General features: G+C 39.7%; 2 protein-coding genes across 5 annotated transcripts; both read left to right on the top strand.

The window, feature by feature from the left end:
- The first annotated feature begins 3,288 nt into the window (after positions 1 to 3,288).
- zgc:66447 (SLAIN motif-containing protein-like) lies at positions 3,289 to 14,325 on the top strand. Of its 3 annotated transcripts, none has more exons than XM_056770276.1 (9): positions 3,289 to 3,432; positions 4,485 to 5,062; positions 7,342 to 7,478; positions 7,771 to 7,893; positions 8,802 to 8,942; positions 9,936 to 10,223; positions 11,232 to 11,372; positions 13,131 to 13,425; positions 13,502 to 14,325. In XM_056770276.1, the coding sequence occupies exons 2-9, from the start codon at positions 4,494 to 4,496 to the stop codon at positions 13,566 to 13,568; spliced, it is 1,761 nt and encodes a 586-aa protein (XP_056626254.1). In that variant the 5' UTR covers positions 3,289 to 3,432; positions 4,485 to 4,493; the 3' UTR covers positions 13,569 to 14,325. The 3 variants fall into 3 exon arrangements, with proteins under 3 accessions (XP_056626254.1, XP_056626255.1, XP_056626256.1); XM_056770277.1 differs by having other exon boundaries at positions 13,505 to 14,325; XM_056770278.1 differs by lacking the exon at positions 11,232 to 11,372.
- An 840-nt stretch (positions 14,326 to 15,165) lies between these two features.
- On the top strand, positions 15,166 to 25,278 carry znf711 (zinc finger protein 711). Of its 2 annotated transcripts, none has more exons than XM_056769716.1 (9): positions 15,166 to 15,361; positions 18,789 to 18,874; positions 18,968 to 19,065; positions 19,151 to 19,663; positions 19,812 to 19,970; positions 20,168 to 20,305; positions 20,386 to 20,523; positions 21,496 to 21,627; positions 22,092 to 25,278. In XM_056769716.1, exons 3-9 carry the CDS (start codon positions 18,990 to 18,992, stop codon positions 23,267 to 23,269), a joined length of 2,334 nt encoding a protein of 777 aa, XP_056625694.1. In that variant the 5' UTR covers positions 15,166 to 15,361; positions 18,789 to 18,874; positions 18,968 to 18,989; the 3' UTR covers positions 23,270 to 25,278. The 2 variants fall into 2 exon arrangements, with proteins under 2 accessions (XP_056625694.1, XP_056625695.1); XM_056769717.1 differs by having other exon boundaries at positions 15,172 to 15,361; positions 19,151 to 19,636.
- The last annotated feature ends 1,495 nt before the right edge of the window (positions 25,279 to 26,773 follow it).

The following is a 26,773-nucleotide window of genomic DNA, read 5'->3' on the forward strand; positions in this document are numbered from 1 at the left end:
TTACTTCTGCACTGCTCCTTGGATGTTAATGACACCTGAAATCTTGTGACTGTGAGGTGTGCTGTATCTTTCTGTTTTTGGACTGACGCCACAACATTGCAATGCCCTGACAAATATCTGGAACCTTCTGACATGATGGCCAGGTTTTAACAGCAGTCACGTGAGAAGTACAAAGTAAGTATAGGGTTGTTTCGGAATCCAGTGCGCTTAAAGGAACAGTTCACTCAAAAATGAAAACTCTGTCATCATTTACTCCCCTTCCAGTTGTTAGAAATCTGTTTAAATGTCATGTTCTGATGAAAAAGATATTTGGACGAATGCCAGTTCTTGGCCACCATTGACTACCATAGTAGGAAAAATGACCTTCAAAAGTGGCCCAGAACAGTTTATATCCTACAATGGTAGACAATGATGCATCAGAACTGTCAGTTGCTTTCATTCTTTTAAATATTTTTCTTTGTGTTCAACCAAATAAATAAATGTATACAGGTTTGCAACAACTTGATGGTGAGTGAATGATCTCTTTAATCTAAACGTGTGTGTATTTGAACCTAAAAGAAATGATGAATCCACTTCAGTTCTCTTCACTCCAGCTTCGGTGTTTCTGCAGCTGTTGGACCCAAAAACACACAAAGAGGTCATGTGAGGTGTGCTGAAGCGAAGGGGTTAAGGAAACATGATTTTCATTACATTATTAAATTGAGTAAAATATTTTTGCATGTTTAGAATTGTCTACAAGAGAATTCTTAGCTAATTTTAAATACTTCAGTACTACAAGGTAGATAATGAAACATGCTTCAAGTATGGGCTTAACACTGCATTACACCAATTTTACTGCCAGTCAAAATCTAGTATAAACGGGTCTGTGCTGTTGCAGCAGGAATCTACAAGAATGGACTGAAATGACTCATCTTGTGTCTGGTTTTGAAATTGTTTAATGCTTTATTACACTTCGTATTACATCGCAATATGCATGCTTTATGTTTATAGATCAGGTTTCTCAACTAATGGAATGACGAAAGCTGCATGCAAATATACATATGCAAAAAGCTGTCAAAAAAATAGAATATAAGTTCCCAAAATGGCATATCAGCTACCTGTATATCTGAGTCTGTACCACACCTTTCTCTCCAGAACTCTTTACATTTCATCCTCAAATGATGTTGCGTAAAGGACTGTTCGTGCCAAAGGGTGTGGTGGAGGGCACTTTCACTCGATTTTTCCACTAGTTGCTAAAACAATTATACATAGCAGTCATTTGTGTTTGGTGAGTCTAGAAAAAATATGGCAAATGTAAGAACCAAAATATTTTTGAAAGTGTCATGTTTCAGCATGCAAAAGAAAGACGGAAGATCACTTTCAGTGTGAAACACACGACTCTCACAGTCACAATACGACTGTTTCAGTAGTAAAGATATGTTTGGAGCACGTAAAGAATGCGTTGAAGGTGTGTGAAACAACAATTAAGACACAACTTTGAGCCTTAGAGAAGACATCTGGCTCGCAAACAAGAATGTGTGTTCACAAAATTTGGACGTGCGCGGTCATGTCGAGGGTGCATACTTGTGCGCTGGGGTAGAATGATTAGATATAGCTCTCAAGAAAACACGTGGACAGATGTTTGTGTGTGTGACTTACAATATATATTGTAGCTGTAATTTCATGTTCATTTAACAAATGTCTTGAACATTAATGTCAATGGAGAACATTACAGACAGATAACAAATAGTCCAAATTAAGTTGCTATGATGTACAAAACTGTTGCCATGGCATTGCTATGCACTGGTTCTGTTTTACAGTTTCTAGATTTCTTTATTTGGTTGTTAAGTCAAAGTAAAACTGACATGTGAAATATAAATCCATTCTGTTTGTAAGTTCACCTGGAGAACAGGAACTCTTTACACTTCACTTCATTAACTGATATTTGAATTTCAACACTATCAGGTAGTGTTGTGGTTTTAAGTGTGATTTCTCTTGCTGTATTCAAGTAGACTGTTATTTGACGGACGGCGACACACCCACATGCACAAAGTTCACTTTTTATTGGCCAGCTATGATGTCACCACACACACACACACACACACACACTCACACAATCACACAACACCACTTATTTTGTTCAGAGAAAAACCTGTCAGATGACAATCTTGCATTTACAGTAGGCTACTAGAGCATGCAAGCTTGTTTATTGTTTTTATGTCTACATTTAATCTTGTGTCTAAACTCAACTGCACCATTTGTTCTCTGCCGTTACTTTTCGTAGTTGTTTATATAACCTTTCTTTTCTTTTCCAGTCTGATAACCTCCAGATTCTAACCCTGAACACAAACAAGCTTGCCACTGCATGTCAGTGCTTGCTCTTGATGAACTTACACAACTCTTCACGGTTTACTGTTGGTTTACATCTCCTCCAGCATCAGTGATTTTCCACCTACACTGCAGCTCTATAGTTATGCCATTATTACTGCTTATTTAATCAATATGAAATAGAACAAATAGACATAGAAAAGAAGAGCAACAGCTATGTGGGGCCAGTAAATCTCCAAATACTTTGGGAATATTGTGTAATATATATAATTAGGTAAGAATGTGAATGAACACTTTATTCACAAAACATTTAGAAAAAAATGTTGATATATTAATATTCATTATTTCAAACATCTAAATAATCTTGTCCATCATGTGTGTGTGTGTGTGTGTGTAATGAATAGCCAGAAGTGTGATTAGGAAGCGGGTGCGGCTCTAACATTAGGCCTCTGTCTAATTTTGTAGTGGATATCCTGAAGCATGCGCTGTGCTTCTTGAATATAAAAGTGATAACAAGCTTTAAACAAGTGTCTCTAGTCAATTTGAAAAAGTATTTCAGCAAATAATGAAAGAGCTTTTCATTCAAATTCAATTACACAGCACTGTGTTGTGCGCACTTTGCTCATTTTCTGAATTCATGGAACTTGACCCACTACCATTACAATGCCTGGGGAAGTTTGAGGGGCACACTAATGTCCTCTGTTGTACAGTGTGGTCTGGAGGAAAGGGGGGGTCACTCATTTAAATACAACTGACTGTGTGCAAACTGCAAAGTATTAGGAAGTAGCGCGCTACTTATTTTTGTTTACACCCAATACTGTGAACTAAAAGCAGGAAATCTGCATTCTGCTGCCATCTTCTGCTCAGACCACATTACTGCAGTCTACATCTCCAAACGTGGACGTAGGTTTACTGCAATGGGCGGGACTTTGCAGCTGATTGGTTGAACAGCTGTCAATCACCGAACAGGTCGAACGCGAACGAGCAAACGAGCTGTACAGCAGAGGAACAGCGAGTGACTGGAGGACAGCAGGAGCCGATAAACCGGCACTTATTTAAATCTATTTAAAAACAAATATTTTAACATTAAATCAATCGTTTGGAGAATCAGGATTGGCAAGACAGGTATGTTTACTAAAACATTTCAATAACAAGCTAGTCGGGATTCGGAAGCACTAGCTCGCTCGGGGGGTTTGAATGCTACTACATAGAAACAAATGAGCTTAATGTTGATGTAAATATATAAAACGTCGTTTTAAACACACAAATCTCACATTTGGTACTAATATTTAATCTCTACACAGAAATGAAGGGGCATTGGAAGTTTATTTGTGTCAGCGGCGGATTAGTTTGAATGAAGCTCACTTGTTTGCGGGTTTGTTTAGCTAACTCGTGCGCTGCTGCTGTCGTTGTTGTTGTTGTTGTTGTGATGGATATTTTGTCTAGAAATATAAAATAAGTTCACATCACGTTTGACTTTTGTTCTAAACATCACTTGTGACCTTGAAACAGGTTAAAAAGTCCCAGTCAGCTCGTATCAGATCTACCTGTGAACTTTAACTTAACACGAGCATCTCTAGAATTAAAAGTAACTAATAACTCCAAAATTACAACACCAAAAAAAATCACAACAAACTAAAAGGTGCTTTTGAGAAATGTAGTCGTGGTGTTTGTGATATTGTGTCGGAATGCACACACCTGTTTTTATTTCGTATAAAAAATATAATCAAGTGAAAGAAATAGTTCACCCAAAAATTGTTCATACAGATTACTATTCCTGATATGTTGAGTAAATTGGGACCGTGAACTGTTCTTGAATGTCATTTTTATTTAATTGAGTTTTAATCGTTTGAAATAATGATTGTTATTGACTTTTAGTCTGAATTATCATGTAAAAAAAATATTTTTTCTACACCTTAAAACCGGGTTGACAAAGTACTCAACATTCTTGTGTAAGAAACAACGAAATTTAGACAGTTTCTAATATATCACACAGGGTTTAAGGATGAAGAACAAAAGTCAAAATTGAAGATTGAAGAAAAATAATAAGAAAATTGACAAACCTTGAAGAAAAGGTTTTAAGACATGCAGTTGAAATTGTATTATGTCTACAATACATAGGAATAATGCGTTATTTCTTTATTAACTTGGATTTTGTGTTTTAATGTGGGGGGCAGCCGGGGAGAATGGTTGTCCCTGATGGAGGAAGTGTCGTACAGCCGGCGGATAGCGATGCAGATGAGGTGATGTCCAGTTCGGAGCCGGGATTCGATCAGAACCTCACCGGGGTGGAGTTAGAGGAGGTCCGTAAACTACAGGAGCTGGTGCGACGTCTGGAGGTTCAGAATCAAGCCCTGCGCAACAGAGGCACCAAACTAGTGCTGCCGGGAGCCACTAACAGCACTCACACGGCCGGAAACAGCGTAACCCACCTCCATGCGGAGTCTTCTCTCCCAGCCGAGGATGCTGGGAACTTTGAGATGTCACCTCCAGCAGGCAGCAGCAGCAGCAGTGAGGAGATGTCTCCACTGGCCGAAGCCACTAGACCGGAGGAGGAGCTGGACGGGTTCTTGAGTCTCCCCTGTGCTTCTGGCTCCATACAAACACAGGGACAGTTTGCTACGAGTCCGTCTGCGGATAGCTGTGATTCAGAGATGCTAGGAGAGAGTGACGCTGTCATGGACCAGTCCGCTCTGGATGAGGTAGACGTACTTGATTTGGAGACGTGTGCAGAAGCCGAGGATGAAGACAGCTGGTGGGTTTAAAAATCTTCACTGTCACACGAACAGTACCTACACGTGTGTGATGCATAATGCATACTACATGATACATGTATGTTATGAAGTCAAAACAAAATCAAAATGAACCTTTTTTCTTGTAGAACACACATCAAAATGTAATTTGCTCTGCACTTTTCTTTTGACTATCATCAGTTCGGCTTTGTGTGCTGTTGGTTAATAATGACCAATATTAAAATAAATGTCAGTGTGTTATTTATAGACTACTGTTTGCTTTTCTAACATCTTGCTGGCAGTTTATGCTGCGATATATGTTTACAGTAACAGTGCCACCATATTTAAAACAAACCTTACTGGCAAATGCAGAGAGTCTATAAAGCGGGAACTTAACCTTGAGGCTCAATGTCCTCCAGTCAGGTGAAGTTTGTCTGTTGTGGTATTGTGATTGTTGTGTTTTCTGAGTGTGTAACAGTGGTTTAATGCATGTCTCAGTGACTGTCACTGAATCAAAGAGATTAATGGAGTGTATTGTATTTACAAGAACATTCATCAAATTCACATCAAAGGATATTTACTTTCTATCTTGAAAGCATTTTATTTTAAGATTCATTAATGTGTCATTCGGCAGTATTTAATGGTGCTTTCTGACCTGTAGTTCATTTGGTCCGGACCAAGGGCCAAGAGTTGCGTTTTTGCATTTTTTGGTTCCTTTTTACACCAGACTGATTGCTCTGGTCCAAACCAGCTGAATAGAACCAAAATGCAGTCACATCACTCTTTGTCAGATGTAATTCTTTTTGATTGGTCCGAAAGAATTAAACGCGTGGGATTTTGAAAATCCTCGGCCAAAGGAATATGCCAATAAAGGGGCGAAGCCTTCCTTGGAGAAGTGGAAGAACCGCTGGATTAGTGTTCGGTGATCAGAGGTCGTAAACATTTGACTGAGCTACACGCTAAACTACTTTCACCAAACTACAGCTGGTAATAAGAACTCAGTGACACACATTCTAAGATAACCACTGGTCAAATAACAGCTTCATGACTTTAACATCAACTGTGAAAGCTGTTCTGTGTGATACACTGATATTGTGTGTGCGCTTACCTCTTAAACACTTCTATAAAAACGTCCTTTTAAGTCCTGCTTGCAAATGTCTACTGGTCAATCTACTTGTTTTTTATCCTACACAGGTCCAATATAAAAAGGCAAAACTAACGCTTCTGTTATTAGTGTATTTAATATAACCGGTCTGACGCATTCGGTCCGGTGTCATTCCCCTCGACATAGTTGGAAAAAATTGCGATCACAGATTGACGTTTGCTCATGCACTAGCAGACCTCCACTTCGTTACACTTCGATCGATCGCCATGTTTGTAACTGATGAAGTGAAGTTGAAGCCATTGTTACTGTTTATTGCAAAAAGCTAAAGTTTATGAAAACACGTGCACGTGGTGTGGTGCTCAGTGTTTTTTGGCCGACCAATCCAAACAGCCTTAGAAGTGGAAAATTGCTGATATGGTATGGGTAGGACATCGTCAGACACAGGCTCTAAGTGAGGAACCAATCACAACAGACCTGGTCAGCTTTACTAATCAGAGCGTTTCGGAAGGCGGGACTTTGAAGACTTGAAATATGTGAAATATAAGGCTTAATTTTAAACTAAAAATATGACCATCCACTGTTAAACACCCCAAAAACATGATCAAGGCTTCCAACACAGCCAAAGAATGGCTCCTTTAATATAGTCTGTTATTTAATGGTGAATTAGTTTCGTGTTGTAATGTAGGCCATGCTTTAGTTGATCTTCTGAAGAGTGTACAGGCTGGTCAATACGCACCTGATGCTTCACCATGTGCTCTTATAATATGACTGAAGCTGTGAGAGAGACCAAGTTCCGGTTTCATTTCTTCATAATCACTATATGAATGATGACAAAAGAAACTGTTGACAATTCAATCAAGTGAGTCAACATCACAGACTCAATTGAAGACAGCCAGTGCTTTACCATCATTCATAATGTTAGATGTGTGCTTGTGTGCAGAACACTGTATATTGACACAGATGCCTGTGAAGGGTTTAAATGAACTCTGTTCACGGTAGATGTTTAATGAAAATACTTGAGAGATCTGTTCCAGAACTGTTTGTCCCAGACAAAGCACTGTTTGATGTACGCTGTGTTCACATCGGATCAACAGTCATCCAGAAGAACAGAGAAAGCTCTGGAGTCAAAAAAAAGCTTATAGTGGAAATTCAGGCCATCTTGGTGTGGTGCTCAGTGTTTTCTGTCTCTTTTTCTAGGTTGTATGTGTCACCGAAGAAGCAGGTAGCAGAACAGGGGCCAGATTCACCGCTGAAATGGTGCAGGAAGGTTCTGGATCACCCCAGTCCAGAGACTGAAGTCGCATGTCGGACCCTAATCGACCGACTAGACCAAAGTATGAAAATACTCTTACAGAAAGTAGTGTATGGTGGGTGACGTTAAACAACATGAAAACCCAGTAATTGTATTCAGTTGTAAATGTTTACCACGTAACCAGACTTCTGACCAAAGTGTGGATGAGTTTGCAACTCAAACAGGCCAAGAACCATCCACTTATTCAGAGACATTGGGTTAGATTGATATGCAAGTGATCAATCACAATTCATGTGCTTCTAATTGGGGATGGGTTCATCTGAAATGCACTTGTGATTAATGGACGTTTAATGATTTTTGTTGTGTACCCGTAGCCTCCCGATGGAAGAACGTGTACAGCAGTCCATCCCAGACGGCCGAGGGTGGCATCTCAGCGGCCACCTCTGCTGGGTACCTCAAATCAACTAACAAAACACTACTAACCTCTGGCAGCTCAGGTATGACATTAACAAATATGCGGTGTATTTACTCGACTCTTCCCACAACACAAACACACACACATAATCAAATATGCTCAGGTGTGGTCACGGCTGCCTCTGTTTAACAAGGCTGGTGAATCAGATCAGGTGTCATGCATGAGGTGCCTTGTTCCCATTGTTTCACGTGTGTTGTTGAAAACTAGTCTGGTCTTTCTTAAATCATTTTTTGCTTGAGTTTCTGCTGCTAATAAAACTCCTGATTTTAGTTGCTTTGCTGATCATTTCAATCTCTACTGGGTTTTAAACCAAATATATTAATATTAACAAGATGTGCCGCTGCCGTTACATTGAATAGTGAGAAAAGCAACATTCAATATGACCATTCTAGCACAGGAAGTCCCGCCTTTCAATAAAACGAGCCAATCGTCAATCAGTAAAGACTGAGCATTCTCTGGGGCGGGGCCTTCGTGAGGCGCTTTCAGCCTGTGCACAGGCGCAGTAGATGAGGCGACTTCGAAAAAGGTGACTTTTATTGAAATTTAAGCTTAGCAAACCAAACCAAAGTAATGATACAGTCCATATCAAGTTTATTTATATGCTCTTTATTTGTGAATTCCACCGTTCAAGTGGATACGACTGTGGACTTGCTATGATGTGAAGAACTGCCCAGAGGCGTTGCAAACATGGCCGCCGAGTGGCACAACTTCCGTACACTAACTTTGTTTAAACTCATAGTTATATCACAAAAAAAATGTCTATTCATTAAACACGGGAAGTCAACTGTGACCTTAAACAAATAAAAGTAATTTTAATAACCTCTTTTAGAGCTGTTCGGATTGATAGTATTAAGTCACTTTAGCCAGAGGTGAAATGGTTTGGCATTATAGCATTATAGTGATTATATAGTGATTTTCGGTTGTTCACAGGGTACGTGGGCGTCCAATCAACTCTCAGCTCTCAATCCTCAATAGACAGTGAATTAAGCACCTCGGATGACTCCATCTCAATGGGCTACAAGCTTCAGGACCTGACTGATGTTCAGATCATGGCTCGTCTACAAGAAGAAAGTGAGTGGACATGAGTCTGTTTATACCTCAGCAAAGCACATTACTTTTCATGTGTAATGCAAATGAATGCTGTGGATGTGAAGGTGCTTTGTGTTCATAAATTCCACCAAGTTATTTTCAAACTTGTGTGCAGACGGGACAATGAATCATTGTTATTAGTGTTTATAATCCCACTCAGGTCTGCTAACGTAATGAATTGAGGACTCATAGCTCTGGAGATTAACTGTTATTGTGTGGTTATTATTTAGCAGTCGAATATAATGGAGTAATTGAGATGAAAGAACAATACTTTCTTTATTTGACATGTCATACAATAGGACTTTACTGTCTGACACATTCAGTATCGATCGTCTGAGCCCGTTTACTTACTGTATAACATGTTTCTAATCAGGCCTGTCCCGCGATTAATCGCATACAGAATAAAAGTTTGTGTACATAATAATCTCGCTTATAAATGTTATATTTGTAATCACATACATTGTATAAATTTAGGAAAGCTATAAAAAATGTATAAATGCTTAGACATCATTTAAATAATATAGTGTATAAATATCAATATATACATGCAGATATTATACATCCAATTAAATCATGTATTATGTAAACATAAACTTTTTGCTGGATGCGATTAATTGTAGAACAGCCCTCTTTAGTCATTTTGTCCAGTGTCTTGGTCTCAGAGATGAGAATTATAGGAGAGGTTCTTTTAAATTCCTTCCTTTTCCCGATACACAACAAGAAACCTGAAAAAAGCCAATAATTTTTTTGAATTTGAATTGAAATCAGATGCAAAGTGGCTTTAATGTAGACAATTGGATGTTTTGTGGTATGTTTCGCTATGAGTGCCATGTCCAGTGAACCTTATATTAGAATTAAGTCATAAGGCTTCAATATTTGCAATAATGAATGTTGATTTAAATATTAAATGTTAGCTAGTTAAATTGATCGTATCTTCTGCAGTCTGAAATAAATAAAGCTTTTGTGTGTGTGAAGGTCTCCGGCAGGACTACGCCTCTACCTCAGCATCACGTCGCAGCTCCTCGGCGTCTCTCAGTCTGCGGCGCGGCAACTACAGTGATCAGGAGTTCGACTCTTACAGTCTGGAGGACGAGGAGGATGAATGCTGTTCTCTGCCACAGCGTCTCCAGCGCTACTCGCCCTCTCCCAGGAGCTCTCCTCGCTGCCTGTCTCCCAATACATTGGCAGAGTATAGTCGCCTGGCCGCCCCTCGTCCGCGCATGTCCCGACGGTCCCTGCAGAGCTCGGGGACCAGAAGTGAAGGTAGGACTTGCTGACCCATACTCTTTAAACCCTATTCGGACGGTAATTGATTCTCATAGGGACGAGGTCGTGCGGTAATTTAATTGACGTCCGAGTCCACATTCCTGAGTTTATAACAGGTGTTAAATCCAAAATACGTTTGGTACGTCCGTTCTAACCACTTAAAAGCACCGGTAGTGCCTGATGCATTGAAAATACCGTAAAACAGCAGCATAAAAAGCACAACATGACTGGCATAACGTCATATCACACATGCACCTGAAGCATTGCTGCGAACGGAGAGAAACAGTTCACAGTCGGCAGAAAGAGCATCCTTATGATTTTACAAAAGAACAATGTTTTGTGGTTATCGTGGATCTACACAAATATATGTAAAAAATGTACAGCTTCTTATGACATCATACGTGTCTGTCGCATAGATGCCTCTTATACGCACACAGATAGATCAGAATCGCTAATGCTTAACTACACAGAGAAAGAGATTATCAGAACAGAAGTCAAGAAAAAACATGAAAACATTTGATATTGGCATTTTAAAATAAACCATTTTATTCCATTATCCTTATTAAATACGTGCGAATTGTCATTTGACTGAGCACTTGAGAAGTGCATTTTCCAGGTTCGCAGAATTACAAACTCGCACCTACACCATGAATTTATGTTTGTCCGAATGCATGAGTTTAATCACCAAGGAGCCATGCGGATTTATTTTTACAGGCGTCCTTATGAGAAACAATAACCATCCGAATAGGGCTTTAGCCAAACAACAAATGTGCGATTACTACATACAGTCGCACACATCTGCACCTCTCACATGATGTACGACCGCATTAAAAACGTTAATGTTAGTTGCTGATCCCAGGTCTAAATTATCATTTTTCCAGAGTGGTAGCTGATGTAAAATTCTGTTGTTGAATAAATGCAAAACTTGCATTGTATTTTAGTGAAGGGCAATTTTGTAAGTGTCAACAGGTAGTGTGTTAAGCAGGCCGTGTCTGTGGTTTTCAGAGGAGCTAAGGCACAGCATGCCTAACCTGACCCCGCGCACCAGCCTGCGCTCTCTGGAGGCAGTAAGAAACAGCCGCAGCATGGAGGCTAACTTACAGAGCTCAGGCAACCGCACGTCCCGTCTGCCCCACTCCCCCTCAGGTTGGTACCCCACCCCTCTGCCTACCTTCACTCTTATCCCCACTGTCGCTCATCTACCCTCTGTCAAGAGTCAATGCCATGCAAGAAGCTTTGGATGTCTGCCTTTCACTAAATAGGATGTATATCAAACTTCAATTGCATATACAATTGACAGCTTGCAACGCTTTCCTGTGGCTCAGTGGTTGGAGCATAGCGCTACCAACCCCAAGGTCATGGGTTTGATCCCAAGGGACTGCACATGTCCACAATTTAATGTAAGTCGCTTTGAATAAAAGCGTCTTCCAAATGCATAAATGTAAATATACACTTGAGCACTATATACAGTGGTAAAGAAGTGAGGTCTGGTGTGCGGTACGACAAAATAGTTTGCCAAATAATTATATACAAGAAAAACAAAGGCTTGAAGTAAATAAAACAAACATTGACTATATTGTATTTGTTATTAATGTTAGTCGATCATCTGGTGAAGTATTATCATCTTCCCGAGCTTTGTGTTTATAACCTTTGCTTAGGTGTTCAGGTGTCATTTTTTTGTCAGGCCTTCTTAAAGCCTTGTCAAAACTGAACTTCAGTTTAAACCCAAAGTACAACTACAAAAACATTGATTGAGTTTTGACTGTATATACTGTATATCTGTTGTGTTTACACAACATGATTTTAGTTTATTTGGAAATCACTATCCATCTACTCTGTAAGCAGTGCTCTGTTTGCATGTTATCATTTGTGCTTTACATTTGTTGTTTCATCACATTCTGTGGCTCTCTCACTCAAGGTCATTTTTTTGTGCTGTATGAGTGTGAATGAGCTTGTTATGTTACATGCCCCTTGTAACATCTTTTCTGAAGTTCTTCTGTCTCATCTGCAGGACCTGAATTTTCTTTTCTTTTAACTGCGGAATTTTTCCCCCTTACATGGATCATATGGGGGGATTTTCAAATGTTATGGGGAGAATAACTATTCTCGATACAATGTGTATTTACTGACCCATTTACTTGTGCTTTGTTCCTGCCGATTTGAGTCTAACACACACACACCATAAAAAGCAAAACACAATATAAAGGGGTCTTAATAAGGCGATTTACAAAATCTTGACTTTGTATTTCATATCCTATCATGGTTTTCGTGTTTGTTAATTTCATGTTTTTCATGTTTGCTCCTGCAAAGCTGCTTTGGAACAATGGAAATTGTGAAAAGCGCTATAAAAATAACCTTGAATTAGTTTGAAAAATAGGCAAGTTTAAAATATTTTACAATTTTGCAGCGTTTGTCTCCATCATGTCGGTTTTTTATTAAGCAAGGCAAATTTAGATGGAAATGATTCAGAAAGAAAAAGCATATAAAAAGTAAAAAGCAAAAATTATTTAAAGTCAAAAGATACTTAAGAATATAAAGTAACAATAAAAGCAAATAAAAATGGATAAAAATTCAAATGTGAAAAACGAAAAATAAAGGAGAACTAAGTTAAAAGTGCAGTTGTTGTGAAGCAGCGCAGTGCTCAGGATGTGAATGCACAGCCTAACAAATGGTTTTTAATCTGATTTTAAAAGTGAGAACTGTTGGAGCACATCTGGTTTTGGATGGGAAGTGATTATTAATTGTGGTTTGCCAGGAGGTAAAGTCATCATATTGTATCCCACCCATTCTATGCTGTCTTCTAGTGTGTGGAACATCAGCAGTGGTCCATTGTGTCGGCTTTTGGGTGTGACCCACTATTCAGATTTGGTTTCATGTGAAATTTGTCCTGGTTTTCACTTGTAGGTACATCCTCCTCACGGTTGAGAGGTGATGGCCAGTCTCCGCTCTCTCTGCGAGCACCCATGAAAGCTCTGAGTCCCGTTGCCTCTATGGCTGCATCTAGACAACCTGTCAGAGGAACACCAAGTACCCAGGGAGGGTCCTATTCGGGAATGAGGAGGGTACAGTCCCCTGGTCCCTCTAACGGTGCAGGGTACTCGGGCTCCAGGAGCGCTGGCGTGGCCAGGCAATCACCAGGCAGAGGCACGGCACCGGCATCACCTTCCTCTAGAGGCAGAATTCCACAGACATCCAGAAGGTAACACAAACCCCTTCAATTCATCACCATCATACACTGCTGTGAGGAATTGAGGGTTTATTCCTTTCTCCTGTAGCAGATCACTGGGAATGACCAAACCCACCGCTCCCACTGATGATTCCTGGAAAGATGGTTGTTACTGAAGCCCTGAGAGTCACGTCAGTCTTTTTCACAGTGACATTCAGGTGTGGCAGCACTGCCTCCAAAGACACGGTGTTGTTACACAACGAGAGTGACAATAAAAGAGGAGACCTGCAGAGACCGCAACTAATTTTGTAATACGTTGCTTGTTTATAACGCCTCAATCTGCTTTATTTTCCTAAGAGCTGGGGAAGCTGCTTGAATAACAATAAGAGAAGTGTGTGACGTTCTGTAATATGTTACTTTGTGTGAAACAATGTGTGGAATTTAATTCCCAGCCTCTGTGGAACAATCTGACATTGATTTTGCATGTTTACCAAGTTTTAGAAATGAAGGATATATGATCTATGTGTGGAAGTTTTTAAATCTCTCTGTTTTTACTTTGATGAGGGAGTAGCTGTATTGTGGCAAGAAGGAAATTTGTCTGTTTTGTATTTTCTAGACTCAACAGAGCAATATCTATGTATTCTCGGACCTCAAACATGTGGAAGAATGCAAATAAAGCCGAGGTCACGATGTGCCATGGTGCATAACTACTGCAACACGTTTCTGGAACTTAAAGTGCTTTGAAGTTGATGTTTTTACACTTTCACTCCATGTAGAATTTTGAATATGAATATGGATGCCTGTATTGTCCAGATGTGAGAAAATGCACTAAGCCAGTAAAAATATCTGAGTATGCAGTGAGAAGTGCATTGCCCCCAAACAAATCAGGAACGCTAATAATCAGTTGCAGCAATAAACGTTATTGAAGAGTCATTTGTGTTTAATTTAGCTTTCTTTTCACGGCCGTGACATTGGAGGGGGAAACCGTTTTGGACAGGTAACTATACTGTACTTACTTAATGCAATTCCTGTACTTTTGTTGCCTCTTGTCAATATTTCTGATCTTGTATAGTTCGTTTCATGGGAGGTCATGTCTTTCTTTTTGGCATATTCCAGATCTGACTGGGTTTTACCGAGTGACATGAAACTGGCAAAAGAGAGGGGCTTTGCCAAATTGCGTCATACATTTTTGAACCTCGTGTAGTTAAAAAATTGGACACACAAATGTTTAAAGAAATGTCTCCGTCATTTTGTGTTCATAGAGAGGAAATCAGTGGGGTTTTTCTAAGTCCTAAAGGTTTGAAATGACCTTTGAGGGGTGAGTAAGTGATGAAAGAATCTTCATTTCTGGGTGAAATAACCTTTTAAGGTCAACAGCAAAAATGATGTGTTTTCTACTCGATTTTCGTAGATAAATATTCTTTTCTAGGTAAGCCTGCAAGAGCCCCTGATAAACACCCTATAACAGTATATTACAGTGTTATGCAAATGCAACGTCAGAGTTGTGATAAACTATTATTTCAGCAGTTTTCACTGATGACAGCATTACTCAGCTCGGTTACGAGTTTGTCCACATATCACATTACATTTGCATGTTTACAGGTGCTGATTATATAAGCGTATTGCTCATAAATTACTTCCGAAATGAAGTGTTACTGCATTCCGCGCAGTGGTTTGTGTTTGACATAACGTAACGTCAAGTGCGCACTGTGCCGGGCGTTTGCTCTACCCCCTCTCTCCACTCTTGTCACCCAGCATTCTGATTGGCTCGTATCTTACCACGAAACGTCTGATTGGCCGAGACCTCGAAACGAGCAGCGTGATTGGTTCAGGCCTAGAAAACAGTACTCGGGGATTCTGCATGTACAGGCCGCAGTAGTGCTACCATTGGAAAATCAACTATAATAAATTGCGACACGTTGCAGGGGAACAGAAAGGCATCAACGGCTGGAAGGCTGTCGCGGAATAGGTAAAACGTCTTGAATTTGTGCAGCATGTCTATAAAAAGATCGCTGTCGGCCCAGTCGGCCTGCGCGGGCCCGACGCAGCCTTGTGTTGTCTTCGAGCGCGAGGAAGCGCCCAGCACGCGCTCCTGCTAGTGGATATTCACGTTAAACTTCTCATCATAGCGAACTTGAATCGCATATAAAAGGCATCAGCCAATCACATACATTATAAACATTGCAATTGAGATGATGTTGCGCACTTTTTTTTGTAACCTATGAGTGCGCTTTACCCGTTTTTGTTATGACAGATTGACTAGCTAATGCTATTAGCCGTTTAGCATGTAGTAAAATGGCGGATGACAATATGGCGCAGTAACGCGACTGCATCTGCACAAGCATTCACCTTAATATAAACTTAAATTGACTGGAATGTTGTAAAATGTAGTGTTGTGTTTTGCGCAGACTCTTAAGTTTGCCAAGTTAAAGCGGCAGTAGTAACATTTGTTTTGATATCATACTCTCCTGAAGCGGAATGCGCAATTACGAATCCTACTAGAGTGAAGGCACGGCTCATACATATTAATGAGGCTGCGTCATGGCTATGCGTGTTCGCAGCACGACGTCTCGGCACGTAAACTAATTAATATACATGATCCTATTTTTTTTGTCATAGTAGGTTTCGTTAATAAGTAGCGATGCTTGAAAATAATCACCATGTAAAGCTAGTGGCGATCATAGTTACTGCTGTTCCGCAGAGATTTTTGGGCAGATTTCCGTATAGAGTCAAGAACTGACAGTTATCTCACACACCGTTAAAAAAACTCATTTGCGTCACTTTTTCATCGTAAGGAGCGCTTGTAACGTTACATCTTATAAACTGTTTGAAAATCTCTTAGTGTTGCTATACTCATATAAGAAGGTATATGATGTCAACTATATTTGATGTAAAAAAAAAATGTATTTGTGATTATCGTGAAGCATTTTAATAGCATCTAAATAACTGTTTCCAAATAGATTTAATTGCATGTTATTTAACAAAAAGATGCTTTCATTAGTACAATAAAGCCATCAAGCAGTTCTCATAATTTACTCGCCTCTCGTGTCATTTCAGATGTATATGAATTCCCTTCATATACGTGATGTCAAATTTATTTAAATGTCATATTGTCATCTTCTTAGAATGGTCCTTATAGAGTTTTATTATTCCATGCAGGTTTGGGGATTATAGCGGGACAGGCACCCCACTTCGTTGCACTTTGCCGCTCAGTGCAAGTTTACACATTTACCAAAGATTACTCTGTCTGAATAAAACATCACAAAAAAGTATTGCAATTTGTGTGCATTACAATCTGATATAGTTTGTAATTTAAAAAGTTGATGTAAGATAAGGAATATGTTTTAATAAAAAATTGACGTTTTCTTGCTGCTTCTGAAGTGCATGAGATTCTCCTTTTAACAAAATATGTTGGTATCATGTAGATTATAGAGTTCATCGAATTCTAGGCCCTGTTTTACAGACAAGGTTTATTTTAAACCAGGACTATGTATAGACTTAATTAGAATATTTAAGGCGGTTTTATAATAAAACATTGAAAAAAATAACTGGTGTGCCCAAAATAATGGCACAGACATATATAAAGATATGTCAGGGCAAGTTATTTTCACTCAAATTTTCAATTTAATCCGGGACTAGTCTTTTAACTGTGAACCAGGGGATTAGTTTTTATAGATTCTCTGTTTTTCCTTGTTTGGTTTATTGGTTTGTCTATACATTATAATACACACAGTGAGTCTATACATAATATAATACACAACAAATAAGGTATATTAATTGTCTATATACACAGTGTTGGGGAAGCTACTTTGAAATTGTAGTTAGAAAAGCTACAAGCTACAAATTAATAAAAGTAGTTAAGTTACATCTTATCTAGCCATCTGAAAAAGTAGTTAGCTAAACTACAAGTTAGTATAAAAATGTAGCTAGCTTCTTTTGAAACTACTCAACGTCACATAAAAAAGTATATTATTTATTATATCAAACTGTATAGAAAATGTCCTAGATACAGTACCATTTTTTAACTTTAATAAATATTAATTAATTATACTACATAGGGGTGTAACGATACTTCGTATTACGATATTTTGCGATGCAAAAATGTTATGATGCGCATCGTAGAGAGATGGGGATATTTTACGATACGTTTAATTCTATTTGTTCAGCGGTCAAGACGCTACCTACTCTGCGCCAGCGCGTCACGTGTGCTTATCTCACATATGCGGTAGATAGAGAAGTCTCTGGGAGAACGGGAAGCACAAGAAACAATCTGTCAAAGCGTCATATTTTCCTTCAAAATGGCCGTTAAAACAGAGCAAACTTGAAGCGTGACTGCTTAATTTGTCCGCTAACGTCAGCTGCTGCATAACGTGACATGCAACATAAAGTTAGCCAAAAGAAACCAGCGCTGTTCCAATCAGATAAGCTAATAGGGGGTCGTTCGGTACATAAAAGATCTAATGACATGCTCAAAATCAAGTATGTGATTTGCATGATTGAAGAAATGTAATTCAGTTTATGCAATATGTCTTTTTGAAAGATGTTTCTCATTCATTACTGTCTAAAGCAAAGACATACACGAGCCAATAGCGCTTGAGCGTGAGCTCTGTCAGAGCGTTTCATTTGTTGAATGCCCTGAATGAACATGCCCTTCACTGAGCGAATTGAGTCAAATTGACACAGAATGAACATGTACATGTCATCCATGATCTAATATTCTCTGTGTTACAACTTGCAACAATACATATACAGTAGTTACTTTACTTTTCTGAAAAACTTACTTTTTCGGTAAACACCTGGTTTAATTTAATTCTGAGGTAAAGTCTATTATGTCGAAACTGTTAAATCTTTGTATGGATTATTTAATTACATCAATTAAATTAGTTAGTTGATATTTTAATAGACTGAAAGTTGACACCATTGTTACTTTTTATTGCTAAAAGACAAAGTTTATGAATACACGTGAGACAGCCTTAGAAGCAGAAGCCAATCACGAAAGACTTGGTCAGCTTTACCAATCAGACCGTTTCGGAAGGAGGGACTTTATAGACCAGAGAGAAATCCAGTAGTTTTGTGAGAAGGACAGCGATGAATAGACTTGAGTATGTGAAATATAAAGCATTTTTTTAATTTGAAAGATGACCATCCATTGTTAAACACCCAAAAAACATGATCAAAAACAGACAAAGACTGGATCCTTTAATAGAGTGTGATTATTACCATAATATTCTACAGCTGTAATATACTACAATTTACTGTAGTAAATACTAATGTGTGCGCGCATCGGGCGGAACTCGATACGAAGAGCAGACGAGAATTGGCGGAGTGGCCCCCTAAGGTAATGCTAGGGGAAAGACTGAATAAACAGAAACATGTATTTTTTGTGTTTGTTTTAGAAACGATCTACCCAGAGGCCTGATTCACAGATTCATGTAATGTTTGTCACACGCACACGTGAAATGAACTGTCGTCAAATGTGAAGGTATAAATTATATTTTTAATAATATAACTTAGCGTAATAGCCGGAAGTGTTTGTGAACTTGATTTATTGTGCCTGTTCATGATATATGTACAGAATTGTGGAAAAATCACAGATAATGGATCAAGGTGGAGGGATCCTGGAGCTTCACAAAGATCTCAAGATGCCCCATACAATGATAATGGCAGATTTCGGTAAGAAACAGCTGTCAGACATCTTGTCCGGTTAAGTTTTTTAAAGGTTCATTACGTACACTTGTCTGTTTGGTTGTGTTTATAGTTGCTGGGATGGGGGGCATGGCCCACATTGACGGTGAGCACATCGTGGTGTCCGTTCCGGATGCCGTGCTGGTCTCAGACGTGGTGACGGATGACGGTATCATGCTGGAGACTGACCTGGAGGCCGAGGTGGTGGAAGGGCCTGACATCTGCCACGAGGACGTCATAGCCACCGAGGAAGTCATCATGTCTGAGTCCATTCTGGGGGAAGAGGTCGCCATCGAAGAGGCACTGTGCGGCAGTGCCAATCATCACGAGCTGACCGATGATCTGATCGAGGAGACGGCTCCTGATGAGGTGTTTGTGGCCGAACTTATTTCACCAAATGAAGATAACTCTCTGGATCACGACCTGGTGTCTGCAGAGGTCATGGTGGCGGACGTGGAGACGGTGATACATTCGCACAACACCATGCCATCTGATGTCTCTAAGGCGGATGATGAAGAGGACGTGAAGAGCACTTCAGAGGACTATCTCATGATTTCCTGTGAGTGGACATCAGCAGAACGCCTCAGTAGGTTTGGAATATGAAAACCGGTTCTTTGTTCAGAACCGTGTCCGGTGTGATTTCCATTCAAAAATCTATGACGGCTTTAGTGAATTTCATCTGGAAGTGGTGAAAACCTTGCTTCGTGTACATTGACGTTTGACTTGTTTTGCAGTGGATGAAGTTGGAGAGAAGTTAGACATTGGGGATACGCCTTTGAAGATCAGCACGGATATGGGCCAGGGTGATGACGGGTCGAAGGAGGATGAGTTTAGTTCCGAGGTCATTAAAGTTTATATCTTTAAGGCTGATGGAGACGAAGATGTGGAAATAGGTAAGAGAAACCATACAGATGAAACTTTGCTATGGCAATCACGGTTTCTTTTCCTTGTGTTTGACATTTGCTGAACCCCAAGTAATACATTTTGCTGCAAGCCCAGCTGTGACTGCATATGAGGAGCTTTTCAGGAAGAAAACTATACCAGTGTTTGTTTCTCTCCAAACCGTAATTGTGTTTGACTGGTGGTGTAGGCAGCACAGAGGTGGTAGCAGAGAGTGATTTTCCCAACGGGCACGCGGTGTTAGAGCCGGTGGGCTCAGGCAGGCTTCCAAGAGAGAAGATGGTCTACATGGCTGTGAAGGACACCAGTCAGGGAGAGGACGATATCAGTGAGTTCTGGTTCTCTTTTTTTATTTGCATATATGTGTCTGCAGCCGGTCTCAAGTGTGTGCATGTGGTTTTTGTGTAGACTGTTCTGAGATGACCGATCAGGTGTATATGGAGGTGATCGTCGGGGAGGATGAGGCAACTGCCATCCAGGAATCACAGCTGGAGGACACACCAGTCAACAAGAGCTTCGTCCCTGCTACCTGGGCAGCTGCTTATGGTCCTTTACTTTACATTACTAGAGTTACTTTAAAGATGGGATAACACACGCAGCCAATCTCATATTAATCTTGAGTGCCTATACAGTTGAATCGCATATGTTGTATCTTTGAAGTGTATTTAGTTTGATCATATGTATAAAAGAGAGATACAGATGAACGATTATTTTCAGAAAAAGACTAGCGGGCTCGGGGGACGGAATTACAGCACGAGCACACAATACATCATTCTTCGAGTTTTTTTACATTATGCATGTACGCGCCGATTGCCAACAAAACACAGACGTATGATTTAGTTTGACTTACCGCATGCAGTTCATGTCTGGCTTGTTATAGCACTGGGACCACTCCATCTATCAGTTTCAAACCATCTCCAAATCCAGCGTTATACCCACCGTTTATATAACAGCGGGTCATCCTATCCCATGACAGTTGTGGTGTGGCTGGGCTATTTCTTTCACCTTGGCCATGCTTTATTGGAGAATTGCCCAATAAAATTAATAGGATTTCTGTTACGAAACAGTGATCCAGACTAATAAAAAAAATTCTGAAACAAGTTGGAGTGCTGGGATAGTTTGTCAAGCACAGAAATACTACGTCATACGTCTAACTTATTTTTTAACAAGTTTACCATGTTAAGCATGAGAAGCCAGAAATCAGAATGCGTGACATAGCATGTTATCCCGCCTTTAAAGGATAAGTTCACCCAGCAGTGAAAGTCATCTAGAATATGACGTATGACCGTCCCTTTGTAAAATGGTGAAAAAAAACCCACTGATAATTTCCTTATACAATGTTCATTGACAGTCAAGCTCAGTAAAATTAACCTGCACAACACTTGTGCTTTATTTCGGGAGAAAGTAGGATTTCCATGGTTGGGTGAATTGTTCTTTTAAACACGGAGAATGTTTATATTAAACTATCTGCGGTGCAGTTGAAGAGCCAGCAGCTCACCAGTGATGGTTTTCTTACAGGCAGCAGTCTAGAGAGTAAGAACGGAGCTGGCACTCCTTACCTGCAGATCTCTGACAACATCAGTAACAGTCGAGCTCTCAAGCAGAAGTTCAGGAAGAAGAGGAGGGGAGACTCACGCCAGTGCCAGACGGGTAGGACACACAAACGGTTGTTTAGGTCATCAACATATTCTACGTTTTATAATTTGACTTTTCAATGTGGGAATGATCTGAAGAATGATTCTTGAGATTGAGAATAATGGCGATGATAAATAAAAAAGTCGCACTTTGAGAACTTCAAATCGCAATTGTTTCTCAGGTTGTGTATTGTGATGGGAAAAGCAAGAACTAGTGAGATTTGCAGGTTATTGGTTTGTCGCCGTACTTAATTCTAGCTCTTGTTTAGGTATAATTTAAAGCTTTAATAAGTTCAAAATATGAATGGTTTTGTCTTAAGTAAATGATGAGAGAGTTGCACGTAATTTGTGTTTCATTAAGAAAATATCCCAACTCGCATACAGGTCTGACTCATTCCTTCTGTAACGGTTTTCTTGCGACATCATGTTACAGAACTTTAACGAAGATTGTTTTCATCCCGTTCCTAATCTTCATTATAGCTGTGATCATCGGTCCCGATGGACAGCCCCTGACCGTCTACCCCTGCCACATCTGCGGAAAGAAATTCAAGACACGAGGATTCCTGAAACGCCACATGAAGAACCACCCAGACCACATGTTCAAGAAGAAGTACCAGTGCACCGACTGCGACTTCACCACCAACAAAAAGGTGAGTTTTCACAACCATCTGGAGAGCCACAAGCTCATCATCAAGAACGAGAAGATCCCTGAGTACACGGAGTACACCCGCCGCTATCACGAAGCCAGCCCTCTGAGCTCCAACAAACTCATCCTGCGTGACAAGGAGCCTAAGCTGCACAACTGTAAGTATTGCGAATACGAGACGGCCGAACAGGGTCTCCTGAACCGTCATTTGCTGGCCGTGCACAGCAAGAACTTTGCACACGTTTGCGTGGAGTGTGCCAAGGGCTTCCGCCACCCGTCAGAGCTCAAGAAGCACATGAGGACGCACACGGGCGAGAAGCCCTACCACTGCCAGCACTGCGACTTCCGTTGCGCAGATCAGTCCAACTTAAAGACTCACATAAAGAGCAAACACGGCACGGAGCTTCCCTTCAAGTGCGGACACTGCCCGCAGGCCTTCGCCGATGACAAAGAGCTCCAGAGGCACACAGAGATCTTTCAGGGCCACAAGACTCACCAGTGCCCGCACTGCGACCACAAGAGCACCAATTCCAGTGACCTGAAGCGTCACGTCATCTCGGTGCACACTAAAGACTTCCCGCACAAGTGCGACGTGTGCGAGAAGGGCTTCCACAGACCCTCGGAACTGAAAAAACACGCCGAAACTCACAAGGGGAATAAAGTACATCAGTGCCGGCACTGCGATTTTAAGATATCGGACCCTTTCACGCTCAGCCGCCACATCCTATCCGTACACACCAAGGACTTGCCGTTTAAATGCAAGCGTTGCAAGCGTGGCTTCAGGCACCAGAACGAACTAAAAAAGCACATGAAGACGCATAGCGGCCGCAAGGTCTACCAGTGCCAGTACTGCGAGTACAACACTACGGACGCTTCGGGGTTCAAACGCCACGTCATATCCATCCACACTAAAGACTATCCCCACCGCTGTGACTATTGCAAAAAGGGTTTCAGGCGACCGTCGGAAAAGAACCAACACATCATTCGGCATCACAAAGAAACCCTAATGTAACGCCATCGAACGTTCAACTCTACGGCTACACGCAGCCCGTCTTGGTGTTTCGTCATCTAATTTTATGTAGAAGATCTGAACTAGAACTGAGTATGGCCTTCAAAATTCTCACAGCTCCTCTACATCTGCAAATGAAAATCACTCATTCAGGGTCCCAAATGTCTATTTTTATACTCTGCTTGCTTTAATGCTGCAAGCAAATCATGTTCACCGTATGAAAGGGTTAGTTCATCCGTGAATGAGAATTCTGTCATACGTTCACCATGCAATGAAATGCTGAAATGCATTTTGTCCTGGGCATCCTAAAATACTTCAAGTAGCAGCAAAATTCTGCTGTTTTGCTGTTTTCTGATGTCATCGGTGATGGTGTCATTGGTTCTCACGAACGACCCCGGCATGTGAAGAACTGTGAATCGTTTTTTTTCTCTATACTTCTATTGTGGAGAAGAGCATCTCTCACACTTTGGTGTTCATTGACAGAATTGTCATTTTCAGCGAACTTTCGTTTCTTTTAGGCTGGTCAGAGCATCATCACGGGCAGAAGACTCTCCGTGTGTCTGGTGTACTCCTCATTAAATGAGTTTTACCAACTAGTTTTACCTGTTATCATTTTAAAACATGTCATGATGTTCATTTGAGCAACAAACTTCTTTTGTAGGACCTAATGTGATGTACTTCATTTTGATCACATCTGTAACATTTGCTTTTATAGTTTATCAATATGTTTGATACGCATCATTGACGAAGACCACTGAAGTTCTAATGATTTTACGTGAAATCAGTGGTTAACAAATATGCTCATACAGCCAATTATTGTGGGTCTCTTATTTCGGTGTCATGCCTTACATGTAATGTATTTTCTTGCACTGAATAGAGTAAATATAAATCAGTTGTGAATATTTTTTAACAAGTTTCTATTATGCTATAATTGATGTATACAAATCGCATCAAGAGCACCTTTGCTTTTATAGAGTCATTTCATCGTTGTTTATTTATTCCTGGGTGGACATAGACAGACAGCATCCTAAACCAAAAGCAATCCCCCTTCACACGAGTATTTACATGTAAATGAAACATGTCTATCATGTCGGTTAATTGACTTCTATCGTAACCCTGGTAAACAGCAGAAACTAAACTACTCAAACACGCTTATATTGTTCGTCTTTCACTTGAAATCACTCCAGTGTTGTTGTATGTAAAAGCATTCTTTATAAGCTCTTTGTCGGTGATTTTACAACATTGCAGTGGAATTGTAAGGGAACGGATGAGTTACAGGAGCTTAAAAACATAACACTTGAAATAATTCAGATTTCCATAAAGACAAAATGAAACTTAGTTTAATCTTTTGGGCGAAGGAAAATTCAGCATGAATGGATGTTATAAATCTTACTTCTGTAAATATCTTAAATGGGGGAATTTAATTAGAGGATTGAAGAATTAAAAAAGATCTCAGTAAGTTATTAAGTACTGGCGAATATTTTTATATCTCTGGGCACCTTATGCAAGATGTTGTCAGACATTGAGCCTTGTAGTGAAATGAAGAAAGTGGTTTTGTGTTTAATTCTATGACTTTAACACAAACTTGTTCTGCTTATGTGTTTCACTAATAAGGTCGATTCTTTTTTTGGCTTTTTCAATTACACTGAACATTGAACCACATCTGTATAAGCAGACGTTTGGTACACACCGGTGACAAAGTGTGTGCGAGCAGTCTAGATGTTGCTGTGTTTGTTACAGTTGTGCTTGGAGACCGTCATTCTTGTGAATGAAATTCATCCATGTAAAGCCATTTGTTTTTGTGTCGGTGACCGATGGACTACTACTGAGGAGAAATCAGAATACATTTCTTTTTGCTTTCAGAAATTGTTTGGCACTCAGGTATTTCCTTGACATTTATCAACTAGCACTTTTCAAATGTAAGATAATTAACACAATCTAAAGAAATCAAGTGAATTTATTCATTATAAATGTTGTATATGATGTCATTAAAGTGGTTAATTAGAAAAAGACGACTCTTCTCTTTTGTTTTTCTGCTTTTGATTAATATGAGATGGTTTCCACAGTTTTACTAATGTGAAAATAGTATAATTCTTCTCATTTAGTTTTGTTTATATCATCCGCAGGTTGGTTTGTTTTGGACAAAATATTAGATGTCTTAAAGTTGGGTGGGCAGGTTAAACTTTGATTTGTACACTGATTGCCGCCCCCTAGTCTTTGATTACAATGAAGTACTCAACTGTCACAAGAAAGTTACAAACAGGTTCAATTTCACTCAAAGTGTCGAAATCAGTAATTGTTAAGTTCTGTTTCATTCCATTTTCTACCGCTTATCCGAACTACCTCGGGTCACGGGGAGCCTGTGCCTATCTCAGGAGTCATCGGGCATCAAGGCAGGATACACCCTGGATGGAGTGCCAGTTCTGTTTCATATTAAGCAAATTACTTCCTGTATATAACAGCAGTTTTGGAAATGTGTGATTTGGAGTAGACTGTAGTCAGGTTTCCATTACAGATTTGTGCACTGTTTAAGTGATGTTTTCTATGTCAATTAAAAAACTATTGCGGTAGTACTGCGTTTCCATGAAATGATGTAATGCGATCAAAGAGTACGTCTTCTTTGTACGTTTTTTGGCAGGTTGCAAACCCACTGTGATAAAAGAGTGAAGAGAAATGCCTATATTTCCTTATTTATTTTTACATGACCTCACTGTTCCAAATAAATCTCACTACTGCACTCACTCGTTTTCCTGCATTTGAGCCGTCATGTAAAGAATTCACATGAAGTAATATCTTATATCTTTCCAAATGTTCTCCCAAAACATACCGCCAATTGTCATGGGACAGCTTTTTACATCACGTGACTTGTAAATACAACAAAAACTATTTATGTTGCAGTTTTGTGAAATATACCTTGATCGCAAGACCTGAAAAAACACCTCATGTGAGCGTAAAAACTTGTTTGCGATATATGGGAGCTTTTCCAAAATTGACGTGTTTCCATTGGCCGTATTTTCAATGCGCTATTTCAATATGCGCATTTTGAAGAGTACTGGAAACCTGGCTAGTGAAGGGAAGTCAGTTGACATGTGCCGGTCAATACGGTTTAAATCACTTCCCAAGATGCACCTCATGATGTTTGTTGAGAGAATGCAGAGCTGTAATGTAGACAAAGTAGTTGTGATGTTATGAATTACAAATAACATTTATCGTGGTATTTTTGTGGTAGCCCACATGAAAAAGATACCGTTGTGTACTATAGTAATACTCTGGTATTTTTAATGATATAATTCCTAAATATTGTAAGCTATATTTGTACTCAATAGAAATGATGGTTCAGGTATAAGTCTAATAAAAATGTTTTGAAGACAAAGTAGTTGTAATAAATACAGAGGCCTTTAGGTAAGCACATAATTGTTAAACAGAGGTGTGGTTATGTTTTGTTTAACCAAAATATTCTCTAAAGGAAAAAATAAAGCAATTTAATACGAGATTCATGTCTTAAAC

Source organism: Triplophysa dalaica, chromosome 16 (genome assembly GCF_015846415.1).
Source record: "Triplophysa dalaica isolate WHDGS20190420 chromosome 16, ASM1584641v1, whole genome shotgun sequence".
In the NCBI taxonomy this organism is placed as follows: domain Eukaryota; kingdom Metazoa; phylum Chordata; class Actinopteri; order Cypriniformes; family Nemacheilidae; genus Triplophysa; species Triplophysa dalaica.

What these genes read in the sequence shown, in the direction of transcription:
- zgc:66447 (XM_056770276.1), top strand. Translation starts at nt 4,494, where the DNA reads ATGGTTGTCCCTGATGGAGGAAGTGTCGTACAGCCGGCGGATAGCGAT. An exon ending in GGCTCGTCTACAAGAAGAAA is followed by an intron (nt 8,943 to 9,935) that starts GTGAGTGGACAT and finishes GTGTGTGTGAAG; the next exon opens with GTCTCCGGCAGGACTACGCC. An exon ending in CTCGGGGACCAGAAGTGAAG is followed by an intron (nt 10,224 to 11,231) that starts GTAGGACTTGCT and finishes TGTGGTTTTCAG; the next exon opens with AGGAGCTAAGGCACAGCATG.
- znf711 (XM_056769716.1), top strand. Translation starts at nt 18,990, where the DNA reads ATGGATCAAGGTGGAGGGATCCTGGAGCTTCACAAAGATCTCAAGATG. An exon ending in AATGATAATGGCAGATTTCG is followed by an intron (nt 19,066 to 19,150) that starts GTAAGAAACAGC and finishes TTGTGTTTATAG; the next exon opens with TTGCTGGGATGGGGGGCATG. An exon ending in CTCACGCCAGTGCCAGACGG is followed by an intron (nt 21,628 to 22,091) that starts GTAGGACACACA and finishes TCTTCATTATAG; the next exon opens with CTGTGATCATCGGTCCCGAT.